General features: G+C 37.1%; 1 protein-coding gene across 1 annotated transcript in view; it reads right to left on the reverse strand.

Annotated features, from left to right (window-relative positions):
* LOC107733406 (neuroligin-3-like) overlaps nucleotides 1-5,707 on the reverse strand; it is an 87,295-nt gene extending 81,588 nt beyond the window's left edge. Inside the window, exons 1-2 of the mRNA XM_016545006.1 lie at nucleotides 5,638-5,707; nucleotides 5,341-5,526 (exon numbers count right to left, since the gene is read on the reverse strand). Of these exons, the coding sequence (XP_016400492.1) occupies nucleotides 5,341-5,526; nucleotides 5,638-5,707 (256 nt within the window). The remainder of the gene's footprint in view (nucleotides 1-5,340; nucleotides 5,527-5,637) is intronic.
* Between the last annotated feature and the right edge of the window lie 11,836 nt (nucleotides 5,708-17,543).

The following is a 17,543-nucleotide window of genomic DNA, read 5'->3' on the forward strand; positions in this document are numbered from 1 at the left end:
AAAATGAGTGTTTACTATTGTCATTTTGCATTATTGACACACTATTTTCCTAATTAATGCTGTACAGTTGCTTTGACACAATCTGTATTGTTAAAAGCGCCATATAAATAAAGGTGACTTGACTTGACTTGAAATATTAGTTCTACAAAATAAATGAAATTATTCACAACCTGTTTTGCACAAAAAGAACACCATCTCCACAACACCCAGTATTTAAGCTTTGTCAATGCTTTTAAAACCCTAAAAAATGACAAATGTAATTATTTAAGAAGTTAGGCACCAACTCTCAATTCCAGTAGAAGAGCGTAGGCGTGAATAACTGTTGTGACATGTAAAAACATTGTGTGGAGTGATTGAGGATAGCCAGAGAATGATGTTCAGTTAAACTAAGTGCTTTCAGTACACTAAAAGCAAATGGACTTGCTTAACTTGAATTAAAGTCATAAAGTAGATTGATTCCTTTTCAGAGCCTTTATTCACTATATGAGACACTGTCACTTTAAGTATAGCAATATTATGGCTTCAATTAAAACCGGACCATATTCAGTCATAAAGAAAAGCTATGACTTCACATGTCGACTGGCTAGGACTTATCAGTGCATTATTTTAACCGTAATGTCACAGAAAATATCGCTAACATGTTGTGTCACTACTTCTGATGTGTATTTGTTCAATGCAGTCTTTGTTAAACCATCATCTCATTTAGTTCATTAGACTCAAGTGCCTCTTACTCATGCACAGTTTTGTAGCTCAAAGTGTTAACGCTTGAAAGTCGTACATCACAAAGTTACCACCATGAATACCATCCCGCTAATAAAACTAACACAATTTGAGTGTGCATATTTATGGTCCTCAATAACCCAAAAGTCTTCATAAAAATGAGAGCTGACATGGGTAGAAGGAATCCTCCAACGTAGCCCCTCACGAGTCCCCTTTAATGTATGAGACGTTCCATTAAAAGGGGAGCATGTCCTCGCGAGCAGAGCTTTTAGGCTGATTAGTTACAGGAATAGAAAAAAAGGACTCCCGATGACCTTCAGTAACACTGCTGGTAGGCCTCCAACATCCTTCCAATACACACACACAGCCAAAGCTCCAGTTGTTTAATATTCCAGCAGCAGCCCAGTGAAGCCATCTCTCATTTGACATCATAATTATTATTAGGAGAGAGAAAGAAAAAGGCAAATCTGCATGTTCAATTAGAGCCAGCCTTATGCCAAATAGATAATAACACACAATATTGGCTAATGTCCTTGACTTAGGACTTCTCATGCTCGCCATCATTCTCCCTGCCTCTTGTTTGCTCTCCCTCCCTGAGCACTGATGTTAGAAAAACAGGCAAAGAAAAAGCTGAAATGCATTGTTAAGAGCTCAAAAAAGAACATCTGGAATCTTCACCGGACATCTGAATTCTTTTCTGAACAATGGGATTTGCTAAGATACAGTAGGACACACTTTATTGGTCCAGCAATAACATTTATATCAACATTAACAGTCCTTCCCTAGCCCTGGCCCTAGCCCTCCCTTGATATTAGATGGCACTACAGTAGTTGGTTGAAAAAAAAGGTTACAGTCTCAGACCCTAAACCTATTATTTAAAAGGCACAGACTGGTGTTGTGCAAGGTCCTAGCAATAACTTTAAACCAGCGTTGTTCAGCCAGGGCATCACTATGGTTTCTGGGCCCCCTGATCAGCATATTGGGCCCCCCTCGGTATAAATCACATTCAAAAGGTTTCAGAGGTCAGAGGTTGTAATTGTCCTAATCTTCTCCCTGTTTCGGCGCCCCTGTGTCCAGCCCTGCTCCTGGAGAGCCAACTTCCTACAGAGAGTTCTCCTGCAGAATTTAGCTTCAATTTGCTCCAACAGGGTTTGCTCAATTGGGGTTGAAGCTGAAATCTGACTCTCTAGGAGCAGGATTGGACTTCTCTCCCGCACCCCTACCCCTGAAATCAGATGTACTGTAATAACTGGTTGATAGGTATGTTATTGCAGGACCTGGCCCTAATTCTAAAATCAGAAGATATAGATGGTTGGTTGGCTTTAGCAAAAACATTAAACCAGGTGGCCGTCCAGGAGCAAGATCGGTCACCCTGACCTAAACCTACCAGATGATCAAGGGGCAATGACATTTAATAGGAGTGCTGTGCAACAAAGGATGTTGATCTAGAATCATGTTCCACTTGTGCAAATCGCATTATGGGAATACTTACAGATGGATGTAAGATCATGTGAGTACATCCTAGCCTTATGTCACAAAAACTAAATATACAAAAACATAAAAAATAAAAGAAACATAAACGAAAACATAAACGAAAACCAAACCACCTATGTTTTCTAACTTTACGTAAGGTCCCCATTTCCATCAAAGAAGCGAGGCAGATGATTGCCCTTAAACTTGATGATGAGGAGGACAGTGGGATGCATCTGCAATCCATCCCACAGCGGGGGCCTGGCGGGCAGGCTAACTCCTACGGTGGAGTGGGCTGATAGATGAAGCCCTCTTTCCTGGCCTGCCACACGCCCAGACAGGGCGAGCTCCATGTGGGAGCAGCAGGCCCCATAAGATGATGAGCCAGACTGCAAGGAGGAGACAGGTCACAGTGGTCTCATTAACACCACCACAAACACACACTTGCCAAACAAGCATCACACTCAATCTCACACACTGCACTGCACTGCGAGGATAGAGCTGAAGTGTTTTTTTAAACCGGCCCTTTGGTATTTCAGGTGATGGGATTCAGGTAATTGTGTTTTCCCGGGGATCAGGGTCAGGGGAAATGTGAATGGCTCTTGCACTGTGGGTGGGATTCACCTGCAGTGGGATTTCAGCTTCAGATTTGTCCTGTCCAATAGCTGGACAGTGCATGAAATCCGTTTCATCAGAAGATGTTCTTTCCTTTACTCAAAGGGCAATTGTGTCTTCTGCCAATTAGCAGAACAAGCAATTTTCAGACAGCACACCTATCTTGCAGAGAAATTTTATTTTTTCTTTTGCATGATCTGTGAGAATGTTGCTAAGATGTTTCTTAAAATTAGGTACAATGATGTGTTCATTTGCAGATTAACACATTGTTACATACATTTGCTTACCAGGTTATCAATCACAAATGTTAAAAATCACTCTGTTACTTACATTTGCTTACCAGCTTCTCAACCAAAAATAAGTTGAAACCCTTCAAACATCATCTCCAGAGTGTACATGGACCTGGCCTGGACATCTTTCTCACTAATGGTACACAAGCACTACGTTGAACATGTTTCTTCAGTTGTCTCCCAAATATCATGCCTTAGTTTAAACTGTAGTACTTGTGCTAATATAAGCACTATATAGCAACTATATTTCTCAATCTGCAAGATGTGATGACATCTAGTTTTTATAAAAGAGTAGTTGGGTTCTTTACTGCTGCATTCCTCTAAGCCTCGCCATTATCAGTTGGTAATCCTTTTCCTTTGCTTTGCTGTGATGGCTAAAATCACAACTTTGAGAACTATTGCAGAGCTAGCTGATTGATATTGGTGGTAGTTGTGGTGAGTACCCCTTTCTTCAATAGCAGGATTCCTGTTTCAATTTTCAAGGATATTGATAGTTTATAGAGGCTGTCAGTAAAACCCAGCTCCCCCAATACTGCTTTTTTATCTCATCAAACCAAGTAGGGAAAATACTTCTATTCAGGGGAAACATCAGCATCAGTAATATCCAATTTACTGAGAAAGGAATGAGGCGGTTGACCGTATAATAACATGCTACATGAAGCTTAGCAATATGGAATATTTGAATAGAAAATGCATTTATGGTAAAATAAATCTATCCAAAACCAAAGTAAATCAAAGCAATTAATAAGGCATTGATGCAATCTGGAGAATGCAAACAAACATGCAAAATTATTCATGGCAGGAAGCAAAGTGTAGAAACAGCCGAAGACCTTATCCGAAAATTCAATGACCGCTTAATAGAGAATCTATCTATCTATCTATCTATCTATCTATCATGACAGTCAAAGAATTACAGTGGCTTCCTTTACAATAGTCTCCCACAGCCTGCCTGATACAATACCAACTGCTTGTATCTCAACATGTACAATGTCACAGCTTCAAATATATCTAGAATCTTTATAATGTATGTGTTGCTTTTATATTATATACATATTTATCTCAAAGGAGTTGATAGTTACAGTTAACATTTGTCTTTTTAAATGTTATGTCTTTTTAAACATATTTAAGTTCAACAGTCAATTGGATGACATGGAAACCCACAAAGCCAATTGAAATTTCTATAATTATGTCTCACATCTCAGAAAAGCCTCTTGGGAATGTGTTTTAGATTTACACCTAGAGTCTGCCACAATAATGTACAACTGCTAAGATGATAAATGTAACCTTGGTAAGTCCTGTGGAAAACTGCGGTCTCTTTATCACTGCATAAATACATAACTATGCATGTTAATTTACACACTTTGTTTGCAATTCACTGCTGGATTAACGTCCATCATCGCTGGCATCAATTAAAAGCACTTTGGTGTTTTATGCAAAATCACAAACAGGTTGTCGACAGAAAATCAGCACATCTGCAACACGTCTTTCATTTATATTGTCCACCATGAATTTATAGCACACATGCTAAACAGTTTAGTCAACCATAAATAAGTAAAGACAACACTTTTGTGCATACTGGTTGTGTGGAACCACTAATAACAATCATAGGAATTAAATATAACTTTTTGACAGCACATGTTGATTACAAGGTAATTTCGACTCTTGCCTTAGTTTGCAAAATAGAATAAATGAAAAAAAATTACTTCTGGTTACTCTTGTGAGTACAGTGGATGCAGTTATTTCTATGTAAATGGACTGTTAGATCATGTCTCGTCAATGTCCCTGTCTGTTTCCTTCTGCACAAGTAACTAGGTTTATTGAGTTTACATGTTTGTGATATGGGTTAAAGTGCTATAGTTCTTCTTTATATTGCTATTCTTTATATTATAGTTATTAATTACATTGTGATAATTCATCTATGAATGTCTACTGTCAATACTTTTTAAAATAAGTATTTATAACAATCTAACTATATACTGGCAATGATATGGCAATATATTAGTAATTTTTTACTGTTAATGGATTTTTTCATTCATTTTTACAAACTAAGTGATAAATCAACATGATTTTTCATGCTAATTGACAGTTATCCATGGAAAGAGCTCAAGTATTTAACTTGCAATATTACTTTTTCCCAATCCTTTACATTATGACGCAAAGATCATTATGCAAAGTTGAGTATTAAAGGGAATTTAATTTGACAAGGACTTTTCTTATTCTTCTGTGGAATTAAATGTTCTCCTACCTTCAGAATGATGGGACAGGGTCAGAAGGCTCACACAAGAGGCACCAATTCCTGATCCAAAAACAGTGATGCGATTGGAATCACCGCCGAAATAGCCAATGTTCTCGCTTATCCAACGTAGAGCCTGGATCTGATCTAAAAGCCCATAATTTCCCTTAGCAGCCTGGTCTCCTGTGCTGAGGAACCCTGTAACAGAGTGAAGACACATAGCATTAAGAGAACCTGCAGCACCTGAGGATCCTTCTTAAGGCTCTCGTCAAACAAACTCATGCATTTTAACTTCATAATTGGTCTCACACTGTTTTTGCAATGGACTTGAATGATTCCTCACACCGTGCAACTCGCTGAGGAGAGGTGTACTGTTCATTTTTCGGTGCAATCTGACTTTTTGCCTGGTAGATGTGAAAAAATAAGTGAAAAAATCCCATGGACTCAATTTGAATGAGGCATATCTTGAAACCAGAATATCATGGAGGGGGGATCTCTTTGGACTGTAAAACCCCTGCAAGTGCATAGCAATGCACTAAAATACTCCAAATACTTTGGCAACTGCAAACACAGCCACTCACATTTTCTTCATAATTTCTTTTTTTTTTGTAATTTGAACAAACGTTAATCATAAAGAAATAAAACATGAAGAATAGTAGAAATGGCAGCATTTTTCTTCTGAAGGACATCTCAAGAAAAACATGCTCCATTATAAAATAATAAAAGCTAATGTAGAATGCTGTATTGATAGTGTGTTGACCAATATTTGTGATCAAAAACATTATTGCGTATTATTATTAACCAGAATTCCTAACCAGATTTTCTAGCAGGGGATAGAGAAACATGACTGAGACAATGTTAATCTACATGTTGTTAGCCATTATTAGCGCTGCTAACAGGGAAATGAATTCTCTGATACATAGAGGTTAAATGTTTTATCTGGATTGCTTCCTGTCTTCACTCCGACACTGGATGGTTAGCTTTGACAACCTGACATCTCTAGAGGGGAGGCCTCAAATTGCAGGGCTGGTGTTAACATGTGTGGCACTGTGTGTTCGTGCGTATGTGAGAGAAAACGAGAGACTGAAATAGAGAAGGGGAGAGTGGGCGAGAGAGATAAGAGGGGATTCACTAAACAGCTGTGCGACTTTAACATGTAGCATTTCGGTGCAAACCCCTGCATCTTATTCAATAACCACCTGCAATTCAGTTTAAGCAGGCACCAAATGTGCTGCAATATTGCTACACCATGTGTAAATTAAGCCATATTTTATAGAATGTGCAATACTGATCGTGGCAGATGATCAACATGGTGATCAAATAAAGCAGAAGCACATTACAATTGAAGATAATTTTTCTCTACGATCAAGGAACCAATGAATGATGGGCAATATCAACTTTATTTACAGACCGATTGCATGTGATCTCAATTTGCTAGCAGTGTCTGAAAGCTAGGAAAGTAGGAAGGCATGTCCGAATCCATATATTTGCATTGCCTTCATCTGGTTGGCTTTTGAAGGCAGCATAATGTATCCTTCACTGCCTGTGATATCCCACAATGCATGCAAGTCAGCGGTTGGTGCCATCTAATGAAGTGGTTGATTCCATTTCCTCCAAGAAATAAGTGTTGCACTCAGAAAATACTTGCTTGGGTATGTCTAAAGCTCACTTGAATTTCCTTGGGAGGAATCTTTATACAAAAACGCAAGCGAGGCAGCTGCCTTATTTTTGGACACAGCTTAACGTTAGCTTGTTAGCATGTTGAATGGACAGTGATTAAACACCTCTTTATATCAGCAAACAACTGTAATGTGAAGGGAGTGCTCTTCCTGCACAGACAGAAAGGAAGGTTCACCATCTTGCTCCACAAATCCATTTTTATTGTGCTTTCATCAGGAACAAATCAATTGAACAGCATGTCATGTATTAGCATATCAAATAAAGCATGTATTTTGAAATGCTGCTCCCCGTACAGAGGAGCGTGCACAGATAAAGGAAATAGGTTTAAAGAGAGCAGCTTTCCTGAACACCTCAAGGGCATTGGCAGACATTCTGCACTTCATTATGTCACTTTATATTGACGTTGAGCCGCACGCCGAATCAAATCAAATGAGTTAATTCACTTATATTCATGCAAAACACACCACTGCATTTTGCTTTTCAAATGCTTGTTAATGAGCACAACCAAACATGTGATTATTCACTGGGAGACCTCACCTAAGCACACAACTAGAGGTGTAAAAGAGCAGCAATTTGAAAACTCAAATTAAATGAATCAGTTATAGAATTTCACAATAAATTACATAATAATACAGTAATAATGTAAAACCTCTTGAGTTACACTTTATTTTAAGGTGTCCTTGTTACAGTGTAATTATGCATTACTTATAAGGTTAGGGTTAAGATTAGGGTTTGGCTTATAGGGTTACCTGCATGTAATTATGCATAATTAATTGTTATTATAATAGTAAGTACATGTAACGTGTAACAAGGACACCTTAAAATAAAGTGTTACCACGTCTTATATTGTTTTTTGTCAACATCCCATTACAATGACATGTCTTCAGCATATTTTATATAATAATTATGAATATGGGTTTCAATTACATCCTTTTATTTAATTATTTTATAATCATTTTTACATTTGTTTTATTGTTATTATTATTAATTTGTTATAATGTTTGTATAAAACATTTTACATAAAAACACAACAAATTTTCGTAAATACAAGTAGGAATGGCTTGGACTGAAAATGGTTCTATTTAAATTGGGGGTGTCCATGATGCAAGGACCATGAAGCAAACCAACCCACAGGCTACATTTAAAAATATATTCTCCGTGGTTTGTGGATGTATTTTAATTGGAAATGTGGTAGCAAATGTTTTCTCTGGAAAGCAATTAAGATTTTTTAAAAGATTTTTTTATGCCTCATGGTTTTATGCAGGGCTTTTGTAGAATTTACAAAGCACTGGGGTCATACGGCGGTTGAACTGAGCCATTATATTTGCTTTTGCTTCAACCTGTTATTGCCTGTTGCATCACTTCACTATGTTTATGTTGTATAGGACTCTCACAGAATTGTACAAGGTTTTACACACAAATAGATTTAAAGAAAACACACACACACACACACACACACACACACACACACAGAGCAATGTATTTGTAATCTGCTATCTGTACATTTTCAGCATCATAGATGGTCTCTAGAGATGATGGTACTTGTTAATTTGATGATAATGCAATACATAACACTATTATTATCCCCTTGGGGAATAGAATATGCTATCCACAGGCAATTTGTGTGCAGAAAAAAAGCTCATAAGGTGACTTTCAATATCAGTAGTACTTAACATCACTAACGGTGATGAAACACAGACTCTCCTGTAAGAGTTTTCAACTTTATTATCTGCTTTTAACAATAGGTGTCGTTCACAAAGCAGGCTGAAAGAGGGTGAAAGCTCTGTCTCAGGCCAATCCTGCACTTCACATTCAACCATTGTAAAACACTTTTTGGCTCAATCGCACATACATATATCGATCAATGCGGCACCAATGACATGACATTGAGCTGGTTGGAGTTCGGCAGGAGCTGACGCTGGAATATAACCACATTAAATATACAACAAACCCTCTGGACAGGGCTCCAGACTGCGTCTAAAATGGTCGCATTTCTGACCAAAAATATTAATTTGCAAGGTTTTGCTGAGATCGCCACTGGCAACTATATAAATTTACGTGTTATGATTTAAAATTTTCCATGTATGCCCTTTTTTCCTGGTTGTTTTGTAATCTCATATTTTGTTACGTTGACGTAATAAACAGAGACGATGCACAAAGATTTAGTGGAAAAACAGTTGTGGCAGATTGAAAATGACGGAGACGTGCAAAGTAAAGCATGCAGAAAAGCAGTGTCTATTTCATGCACAACTTGAACAAACTACAACAGGTAAAGCTATCATCTGTGTGGATATTAGCAACATCAATTCTCGTTTATAATCGATACTAATATGGCTTCTTGTAAACAAGATCTTTAGTCCATATGCTGTGTTCTGTTAATGCATGAATTTCATATTTGTAGCGCACTTGCCGTCCAATAATCACTATAAGCTTTCTGCTTTGTTACATTTTAATAAACAAAGCATCAGCTTTAAAATTATGCCAAATTCGACGAAACGAAATTCAAACAATAAATACCATTTTGGCGCTCTTTAATGCGGCATGAGCGATCGATTTATCGCCTCAATTCAAGCGGCACGTGAACCCATCAGATTCTTCTCTTTACTACTGTAGTACGAAATAAACATGAATGAACATCAAAAGGTACATTATAAGATAGCCTACAGTACAACTTACTGAAATGTGTCATGTAATCGCTCATTCAGTGTTTCAAACTGCGGAAAACTAATCGTAAAGCTTGTAAACAATGCCGTGTAACAATCATTTACCTCAGAATAACCATTTGGCATCCATAAGCTCATTAGTCAGCTAGAAAAAATAACTATAATGAGGAGCATTTTACTAAATATATGCGCTATATTGCATATTCATATTTTTACTTAACCTGTTGTCTACATGATAAAAAAGAATGCAAGGAGCTAAAGGTAAAATTCAACATCTCCTATATAACTGCATGTTACTAATGAAGAAAAACAGACTGGCTGGGTGCATATGACAGCATTTATAGGATGCATTGAGGAGGAGCCCAAACTACACTCAATGGCCAAGTGATGCTGACATAATTATAGTCTGTGATATTGGCACAGATTCTGTGTACACAGTTCTCAAGTTGGAAAAGATGTTTAGTTTCCACTTTAAGTGAACCTTAGTCCCCAGGACATCTATGACTGAAATGTGTTAATAAATAAAACGTGTTTATTCTGTGGCACTTAAAAAAATAATAATTTGGCGCCTAATTTTGTTTCTTATAGGTGCCATTGGCTCCTTAATTGATTTTTTAGTCTGGAGCCCTGCTGGAGATTTCCTCACCTTCTTTCATCACTAAAGCCGTCAGGTGGATTGCACAATGCTGTCCATCCCATGCTTTGCCCTACGTTCATCTACCCTGTCACCTGGACAGCTCATCAGAAAGCCTCATGTTTGAAATATCAAAATTTTCCACATTTCATGCGTTCCCAAGAGCCTAAAACATCACATGCTTACCTTATTTTTAGTAATCTATTGTATATTAGAATGGCACACAAATGTATGTTTGTCTTGTTTCCTAGTTAAAAATGATAAACATCCATAAAACTAAATAAATAAAATAATAAATATAGCTGCAAGTAGCATCTATTGGGGTCAAGCCCACAATTTGCTAAAATAATGACTGAGCACATTATTCTGGTGATGAAATTGATAAGACCCTGATCCTAAGGTCCTCAAAAGCACCGTTTCCACCGCAGGAACTTTCCCCAGGAACTAGGGACTTTGGGCCGGTACTCTGTGTGTTTCCACCGCAGGAACCAGGATCTAAATAAAGTTCCGGGTAAAAATTTTCCCTCAGAAAGTCCCTGCTCGCAAAGTAGCACTTTTTCATGGTGGGGACTTGGGTGCTGAACATGCTGATTGGTTGAGTTCACGCAGCATTGTATTTCAACCACCACATATTTGCATACATTTTTTAAATATTACTGTTATTGTGTCATGAAATGTAGTTTTAAAAGTATTTCAGGCGAGATGCTAAAATAATGACTGAGCACATTATTCTGGTGATGAAATTGATAAGACCCTGATCCTAAGGTCCTCAAAAGCACCGTTTCCACCGCAGGAACTTTCCCCAGGAACTAGGGACTTTGGGCCGGTACTCTGTGTGTTTCCACCGCAGGAACCAGGATCTAAATAAAGTTCCGGGTAAAAATTTTCCCTCAGAAAGTCCCTGCTCGCAAAGTAGCACTTTTTCATGGTGGGGACTTGGGTGCTGAACATGCTGATTGGTTGAGTTCACGCAGCATTGTATTTCAACCACCACATATTTGCATACATTTTTTAAATATTACTGTTATTGTGTCATGAAATGTAGTTTTAAAAGTATTTCAGGCGAGAATGTAGTTGTTTAAAACACAAATCTGCAGTTTATTTATAAAGACAGCGCCTATTTGAAAATGTGCTTCGCTGATTTCGGAGACGTGAGCTTCACGCGATCAGCGGGCGCTCAGTGCTCATGTTTCCCGACGAGAGCAGCCTCAACTCGGCTAGTCCTTCTGACATTTGCCTCTGGCTCTGATGTCTCTGTAGTGGTTAAACATAAGATATAATTCGTTTTAGGTAAATCTAACAGGTAATCTTTGGTCTTTATTCTATTAATCTATTACAGTTTTTCTGAATTGCTAAAACACATTTCTTAAAGCCATCACTCATTTTCTCAAAACCTTAAACACAAATCCAAATACTCTAAATTCACGAAAACTGACTCTTCCATCAAAATCAAACAATCACTGCTAAACCATTTAACTTGCACTCAAAATAAAACGGTGCTCTCAGATCTCACACACACACACACACACACACACACACACACACACACACACACACACACACACACACGACAAAAAAAAATAAACACAATAACCAAAAACAACACACAGATGCACTAAGCTAAATGGAGGCACACCATTACTATAGACCAGCCATAACAATAATAAAGCTTTGTGAGATTACTAACTCTTTGCAGTTCTGTAAAAAAGTATAGTAATTGCAACTGAGTAAGGTGAATATATTGTATAGGCCTACTGTATGTACTGCAAGAATAGTATTGTGCTGAATATTGAATAGTACTGAATGTTTGCAAAAATACTGCAGTCCAACTGCAAATGCCAAAAAGGTCAAATAAAACTCTAAATGAATATCATGTTACAGTACACTCAAATACTGTAAGTTGTGCAATTGTAAAATCAGGGTCAAGGAGAGATTCATTCTGTCCCAGCATCATGTCTTTGTGCTTGAGTCCGGCCTGAGGACTTTTTGCAAAAAGAGTGCATGAGATTTGCAAATAGAGCCTAACTGCCTGAACATGTTTAAGGTTTAGCAGAAAGAGCAACAAATTGGTTTATGCTAGTGAGAATTTGGATCAGAGAATGGGGTTTAGTGTTTTAGCAATTCAGAAAAACTGTTATATGTTAAAATGAAAAAGAAAAGAGGCAATACTGTTTGATATAATATTTCCTTTCATTTTAATGTACAGTATGTACATTCCCTGAACTACATTTCTGCGGCTATTAATGTTTAAATGAAAACGAAAAGAGGCAGTGGTCTTATTGTAAATACAGTGAGGAAAATTGCAGTAGCCAAGGTGAGCTGACTGACGTTATCAAGTACGCTGTTGTTTGCAGAATTACCGGACTTGCTTCGTCCTGTCCCCCGGAGTTCACACTCCCAAGTCGAACATGCAAAGTCCGAACTACCGAGGAAGTCCGAAATTTGCATACTTGGAATTGAGAAACGCGTGCAGTCACCAGACTATTTGCCTAATATTCTCGGTACTTTAGACCGCGGTGGAAACGCAGACAGCAACAGGTCTGGGGGCAAAAAAGTTCCTGGGACAAATTGTTCCAGGTAATTTCGGTGGAAAAGCGGCTTAAGACATGTTGCCATCAGAATAGTGGCCATGTTTCTCAAGATACAGAAGTGTCAACATGGACAATGATGGCAACTCAGACAAAGACACTGTATGTTAGTTTTAAGGTCATCGGACCAATAGTTCTGTAGTTAGAACCAATAACCCATAATAGTGGCCCAGTTCTGCTACCTTTTTTTGTGTGTCCTCTGACTGAGGCCTTACACAAGTGTGTAACTTTGTTAAAAACATCTCAATCCATTTAAGAGTTATCCATTTATATCCAAATAAACATGTGACTGTGTTCCTGTGGCGTGAAGAATCAAAATTTTGACATTTTCCCAATAACAAAGAAGTCGATCACACCGAACGACCTAGAAGCAATTTGCTAATATTTTATGTGATAAATCAAAATGGCGGACAGGCCGTAGAGCAAACAATGGCATGTCTGGTATCATCATACTCGTCACGTACAAGGGAATCTAAGGAGATGAAGAACAATTAAGAATATCAAATTTTTTAAGCACATAATACTATTTTCTGGCCACCCCTAGATGGCGCCGGCCCCAAACTTCTCAGTCTCCTTCAGGGAATGGTGGCGATTATGCATACTGAGTTTTTTTTTTTTTTGCAATACATCACTACATTCAGAAATAATAGCATTTTACTGCAAACTGACACCCAAAGTGGTTGCTATGGGAAAACTGTCTACTGTTTGACTTGGTATGCCACAGTTCAAGAATAATGTTTATATGTGTATAAAAGCCTAAATCAAATCTATTCATCATATAAAGCAACTGTGTCTCCTCAGAAGACTTGGATTAAACCCCTCAATTGAAATGGATCTCTTACTTGTTGAAACTTGACGTGTTGATTGCATATTCTTTCAAAGAATGGAACAATTTATGAGAGAATATTAAAAATATCTTTATTTTTGTATTGAAGATCAATGAAAGTCTTAAGAGTGAGTAAATGACGACAGTATTTTAATTTTTGGTGAACTATCCCTCTAATCTCTCTGAAGCTGAAGCCAAAGGAAGGAAAATACATGATACTCATTACTGAGCTTAGGATAGAGGCTTTGTTAGTAATAGAGGAAGACAATAAAGAAGGGAGGAAGAGGATGATGCAATGGAGTAGTAGCGTTTGACATCAGCCAGTCTGTCTTCCTCTCTTTTCTTCAGTGTGGATGCCAGCTAACAAGGCTGTCTGTGTGTCTGAGCTATCTGCCAGTCTCCCAATCCCGCCTGCCCAACCCAAGCTACACAATAACAGCCTTGACAGTCTCATAACCCCCTCCATTCTCTCCCCAGGGCTGAATAGAGGGACTCTAGGGTGAGGATGACGAGGGAAAGGGAATGCCACCCTCAAAAAACATAAAGAGGCAATGTGTTCCTGCTTCCCTTAAGGATTCTCGATTCCCCCACCCCTCACTCCAGGGAAGCAATTCCTTCTTCCCAGACCTCAACCTCCCCTTCATGCTGGTCTGTGTCAGGCCACTGAATTCCAGAAAATATTGGATTTGAAAAGAAAAAGGGCTAGGCAGGGGTGGAGAGTGCATCCCTGAAAGAGCGGGATTGCCATTTGTATCACTGTACAGTCCTATCTTCAAAGACACTCGCTGGCCGCTTCAATGATGTGTCTAGGAAGTTGGGGGAAAGATAGAACAAGAGAGCTGTTTTTAAGGCTCTCTGAACACTGGGGCCCATTCACATCTCATTTCTGCTCACTTTCTGATGGAGGGGCATAAAAGGAGAGGCCACAACTAGAGGTTTCTATGTGAAATAGATGTGCCTCCAGCATGCAATGAATGGCATCCAAGAAAATATGGGCTGAGGCTTGTTTTTCTCTGAATGACTGAGATGGTTTACATACTCATAATACTGAAGATCCCTTTGTCAGAATTTCATTAGTTCATTATCATTCATTCTAATGTGTCTTCCTGAATCTTTGGTGGTGTTTCAACTCCACATTTCAATTAATTCTTGTTGATTTCATACATTTGTAATGTGCAGTTTTATGACTTTTAATGATAATGTCAAGTTGTGTAAAATAATGAAATATAATAACATTAAATTAACCATATTTTCCTTATACAGTGCCTTGAATACACAGTAAATACTTTCTTTTAAATGTGCATTTAAAAAAAAAATATTATACCATTTATATAGATAATCTGAAATAACCTTGCCATGTTACAAAAAGATATCAGTCACCTATTTTTTGAATTTTCTTGATTTTTTTTTATTTTCTCACATGACAACAAAATGGCTTCTTGTATGCTGGTTCCACCACACTTTTTTTTTTTTTAATCTGTAAATGTGGCCTGCAACATGCAGTAGCAGGTTTTTCCAAGCAATTTGTACAAGATTTGATTAGCCATATACATCAGACAATTCTGCACATTGCAGATGATAAATATTGGAAAAACACAATTTAAATTGAGTGATCATAAACCGAAGCTGGATAGAAAATATAAATGAGTCTAGCCATCCAAAAATATCCATATCAATTAATATCAGATATTTGTTATAAAATGTATATAACAGCAATCATTTGCATAGCAATCTATTTCAGTATATATGGGTCAATATCACTATAAAGTGCCTTTGAGACTTCACAATTTCCAAAATAAAAATATGAGATTTTCTATTAAACTTTTTAATTTTTTTATTTGTTGTATTAAGGAGACTGTAGGCTGTTAGAAATGCATATTGGTCAAGCTCCTGCACTTTTTATAAAATAACTGCAAGCAGACAATTTTTGAGTAAACCACAAAATATGTCCACCCTGTCATGGACAAATTCAAAGTAGAGTATATACATTTTCATTACATAATGATTATAAAATGTAGATTTTCAGAAAGATAATTTGTCCCTTTCTCAACAATACATTTTACTTAGTGGGAAAAGTCTTTTGAAAAACTGAAATTACTGCAACATATTTGTATCCCTATAAAATAATGCGTAAATTGCACTTTCTTTTCTAAATATAATCAAACAACAAAGATATCTGGTCAAACTTTCAATGAATACTAACTAGCCCTCATTTCTTTATAAAGAAATCACAGAAAAGGTTTAGCTAACTTGTTTAAATAATTTGTTTATTTTCATAAAAGATGAAGATGACAGGGTGGACAACAAGATGACAGGGTGGACCTTGGCATGACAGGGTGGACAAATGCATTAATGGGTGAAGAGGACATCAGATAAACAACAGGAACAACAAGAAACCCTTAAGTAATATAAAGAATGATTTCAGAAATATATATCCTACACTGCAATTGTAAATTGTAAATTGATTTAAAAGGGCACTTTTACATTTATAAGGCCATTTTTCTCACCTTATTACACTGAACAAAATTATAAACGCAACACTTTTGTTTTTGCCCCCATATTTACTGAGCTGAACTCAAAGATCTAAGACTTTTTCTATGTACACAAAAGGCCTATTTCTCTGCATGATATTTTGTCAAATTCTTACATTTTAATCAATATTTTAAATTAGAATAGTAAGACACTATGGGGCTGTTCCTAAATCAAATGAAATCATTATATTTATATATATATAAATTTCCACAGACTGTATACACTGCACTTAGAATTGCATAAATAATGCTATGAGATTAATTGGTTTAAAATGGGTATTAATGGGGATTTTAAAAATGTAATATTACATTTTGAAAGTAATAAAAAAATGAAATGATACTCTAAATATGAAACTAAAGCCACTCACTAGATTTGTTAAAAAGTCATTCAGTAACGAAACACCACTTTGTGTTGCTCAGAGATGCACAACAGTTTCACTGTGGGTTTTTTGGAACTATTTTCTTTGGAGAAATAGAACAAAAACATACAATATTGACAGTATTGTGTTTAAAATGTAACTATTATTATTATTTTTTTGTTTGTTTATTGAACTGTTGTATAAAGTCAATATCACATTTGCAATCAAGCAGATATTCAGGAAAATGGCATTTTTGCTTTGGGCACTTTTTGCCCACTTATCTTGAACGTTAAGGCACATTCTAACTGCATTCTAATAAGCTACATCACAGTGAGTCGTTGCCTTCCATCATGTTCATCACTAAGCAACTGCATGCAATGTAAGATAGCATACAGTTCTGAGCTGGGGTGCATTAAATGCATTTATCAATTCAACCTTTTTTTCCCCCATAATTAATCACACCAATTTAACAAGTTAAATCAATAGCCTTTGTTAAAACATTATCAGAATTTGGCGAAAACCATGCACATGTCCCCCCTGTCGTGTACCATGTCCACCCTGTCATGGAAGGCTTGGTGACAGGGTGGACAATGACAGGGTGGACATTTTCGGTTAAAGTTAGCATTTAATAAACACATGGTGTACCTTCAGTCAGCAAAGTGGTTCATTGTTGAAGCTGAATGTGTACTACTTAAAATATATATTTAGAATTTCTGAAAAACTTTTATGTAAATTATTATTTTACTATGACAGGGTGGACATGTTAAGCTTGGCAAAATGCAACTACAAACACAATATGATGAAAATTAGGAAATATAAGTGTAGATACTTAGTGTACTTGCAGCAGGTGTTTTAACCTCCACTGAAGAAAGGCAAAATGGGGGTGGAGATTTCACTGTGTAGATCAGAGGGTTTCTTAAACGGGCATTTACAA

This window comes from Sinocyclocheilus rhinocerous, unplaced genomic scaffold (genome assembly GCF_001515625.1).
Source record: "Sinocyclocheilus rhinocerous isolate Xijiao unplaced genomic scaffold, SAMN03320098_v1.1 scaffold460, whole genome shotgun sequence".
In the NCBI taxonomy this organism is placed as follows: domain Eukaryota; kingdom Metazoa; phylum Chordata; class Actinopteri; order Cypriniformes; family Cyprinidae; genus Sinocyclocheilus; species Sinocyclocheilus rhinocerous.